Source organism: Platichthys flesus, chromosome 13 (assembly GCF_949316205.1).
Source record: "Platichthys flesus chromosome 13, fPlaFle2.1, whole genome shotgun sequence".
Taxonomy (NCBI): Eukaryota; Metazoa; Chordata; class Actinopteri; order Pleuronectiformes; family Pleuronectidae; genus Platichthys; species Platichthys flesus.
Genome location: NC_084957.1, coordinates 16288576 through 16291279, shown reverse-complemented (window position 1 = coordinate 16291279; position 2704 = coordinate 16288576). Strand labels below are relative to the sequence as shown.

Sequence of the window (2704 nt, the reverse complement as noted above, 5' to 3'; positions counted from 1 at the left end):
CTTTAAGATAGTATATCTAGCTTATAATTTGCCTGAAGTAAAACTTGAACGCAGGACTTGTAAACATTTCTACATTGCAACACAACTACTCAATGTGGTATACTTCAGATCTGTGGTTATCACTTTTTAAACACCGAGACCATTTATGCTTATGTAAGATACTGTCTGGGACTGATTTCCCACTGTGTCATGACAGAGCAGTATCACACACACACACACACACACACACAAACACAAACACACACACACACACACACACACGAGGGTATAGACATACAGTAATAAATAAATAAAAAAAACAGCTCACACAGTATTCTTTTATTATTATAGAAAAATAATGTATATAAAAACAAATAAATTATGAATTCCAGCAGCTGCTTTGTATTTTTCCTCTATTACAACATATCCTACCTTCAACATGCTCTCGGCCATTCTCTCTCTCTCTCTCTCTCTCTCTCTCTCTCTCTCTCTCTCTCTCTCTCTCTCTCTCTCTCTCTCTCTCTCTCTATCTCTCTCTCTTTCCCACTCTCACTCTCACACACGCACACAGTCTCTTGCCTGTGTTGGTTGTCTCACAGCTTTTTGCAGATCTCCCCGCACCGAGCAGTCCCTATATCATCCTCCTCCTCCCCTGCCGTCACTCTCTCACAGCCTCTCAGTCCACATGGCAGCTGAACCTGAACCTCCTCTTCACTTCCCGTAGAACATCTCCATGAGCACCTCCTCGATGTTCACGCTGCCTATGACGGGTCTGAAGAAGAGCTGGGCGACCACCGGCGGGCTGATGGCCCTCAGCATGGACAGGGCGATGAGCAGCTTGGCGAAGCGTGTCGTGTCCTCGCGGTGGATGAGCCGGATGTGCTCGTTCAGAGCCTGGTGCGCCTCCCTGCGCAGGGACTGGATGTAGTGGAGGCAGCGCAGACCCTCCAGATCTGGGTCAGGGATGGAGAGGAGAGGCCGGAGCACATAGGGAGAGGGGGGGGGGGGGGGGAGTGAGACAGTGGAGGGAAATGTTTAGAAAGGTATTGTCAGTTAGAGGCTGTAATTATCAAGTTATTTATCCAAAATCCTGCATGTGATTAGACAAAATATGGACAATCAAATTCAGGGAGATTAATGACATATTTCTATCTAGGGCGTAACTTACAGATGAGTAACCACCCCAGTAATCAAAACAGTCATGTAAAAAAAAAAAAAAATAATCGTTGATAATCATACTGTCACAGTGAATAACTGATATCCACTGTTAGAAAACACGATTAAGTGGTCGGTTTTTCAACAAAGACTAACTTTTTCCCCCCCAAATTGGGATTGTTGGTTATTATGTAGAAGTGTGGCGTAGTTATTTCTAAGTGATTATCGTGGAAATATATGTTGGTTATATAAAATAATGTAGGAATTATCAAGTATTTGACCTCAACCCCCCAATATTCAACCAAAAGTGACTCCCTCGGGTTACACCTGTCTTTACGCACTATACGTGTTTCTTTATTAGGACCCTTATTTCTGATTAAATCAAACTTCTGACGCACGTATAAGCTCATCTCAAACTGTTTTCATGACAAAGCCCCTATGATGCTCTGACAGTCTGTACTCATGTGTGTCACCCGTGTTCAACAAGTTTACAAACCCAGACCTACCCGGGTTAAAGAGCACGGCTCCTTTCAGGTACGCGTACTCCTTGGTACTGATATCCACACTCCAGCACTTCTTCAGGAAAGCTCGGATCGCCCCGATGTCCACCACCGACACCCCGAACGCCGCTGTGCTCGGCCCGGCCGGGGGCTCGCTCTGGCGCTCGGGTAAGCCGGTGAGGATGCGCTGCAGCATGCTGGGCTCCACCGTCTCCGTGGTCTCGAAGTCCACGCGGTCCTGCGCAAGCCCGAGCACCAGCAGCGGAGCCCAGCCGCTGCGGATGAGCACCAGCTGGTCGTCCTCCGGCAGCTCCCGGAAGCACGGCACGTTCTTCACGAAGCGCAGCGTCTTCACCAGCACCGCCGACGCCGCTTTGCAAGTCACCTGCGGGGAGCGGAGGACGCCACGGCGCCGCGCCGAGCCGCAGGAGCACGCCTGCTGCCGGAGCTCCTGCAGAGAGGCCGGCCCGGAGGAGGCTGAGGTGGTGGAGGAGGATAAGGAGGAGGAGGAGGACGTCTTGTGGAGCAGGTGTAGCAGTGTTTGTTGTTGTTCTTGTGGATGTTGTTGTTGTTGTTGTTCCTCGGTGCTCACGAGGCTGTCACTCTTCAAAATGCTGTAGAGGATGCTGCTGTTGTTCCGGCCGCTGGATCCCCGGCAGCGGCAGCCCTCCAGCGAGGCCATGGCCGCTCTGCATGAGCCGGAGCTCGGCTGTTGCGCTTTGAAGCAGCCGGAGGTCAGTGACACAGGTAGCGCTGTTTTCTTATCCCGCGATAGCCCCGAGTGAACGCAGCACGTTTATATGAGCTCCCGTCTGCTCCTCTGTCACACAGCCTGCTCACACTGTGCATGGTCCACCTCCACACACTGTGGCACCTCCTCCTTCCACCGCTCCTGCTCTGTATTGCATGCACACACACATACACACATATATTCATACGCACATATATGCATACACACTTTTTTGCATACTCACACGTGCACATACATACAAGCCATCACACAAATGTGCACACACACATACATGAAGACACACAAACAAATATATGCATACACATACATTAATATACAC

General features: G+C 49.7%; 1 protein-coding gene across 1 annotated transcript; it reads right to left on the bottom strand.

The window, feature by feature from the left end:
- Positions 1-610: 610 nt before the first annotated feature.
- Positions 611-2496, bottom strand: nr0b1 (nuclear receptor subfamily 0, group B, member 1). Its single transcript, XM_062402826.1, has 2 exons — positions 1641-2496; positions 611-932 (listed from the first exon to the last, which is right to left on the bottom strand). Exons 1-2 carry the CDS (start codon positions 2314-2316, stop codon positions 691-693), a joined length of 918 nt encoding a protein of 305 aa, XP_062258810.1. The 5' UTR covers positions 2317-2496; the 3' UTR covers positions 611-690.
- Between the last annotated feature and the right edge of the window lie 208 nt (positions 2497-2704).

Excerpts from the sequence above, each read along its gene's own strand:
- nr0b1 (XM_062402826.1), bottom strand. The coding sequence starts at position 2,316 with ATGGCCTCGCTGGAGGGCTGCCGCTGCCGGGGATCCAGCGGCCGGAAC. Across the intron at positions 933-1,640 it reads AGCCGTGCTCTTTAACCCGG|ATCTGGAGGGTCTGCGCTGC; the intron begins GTAGGTCTGGGT and ends TCCCTGACCCAG.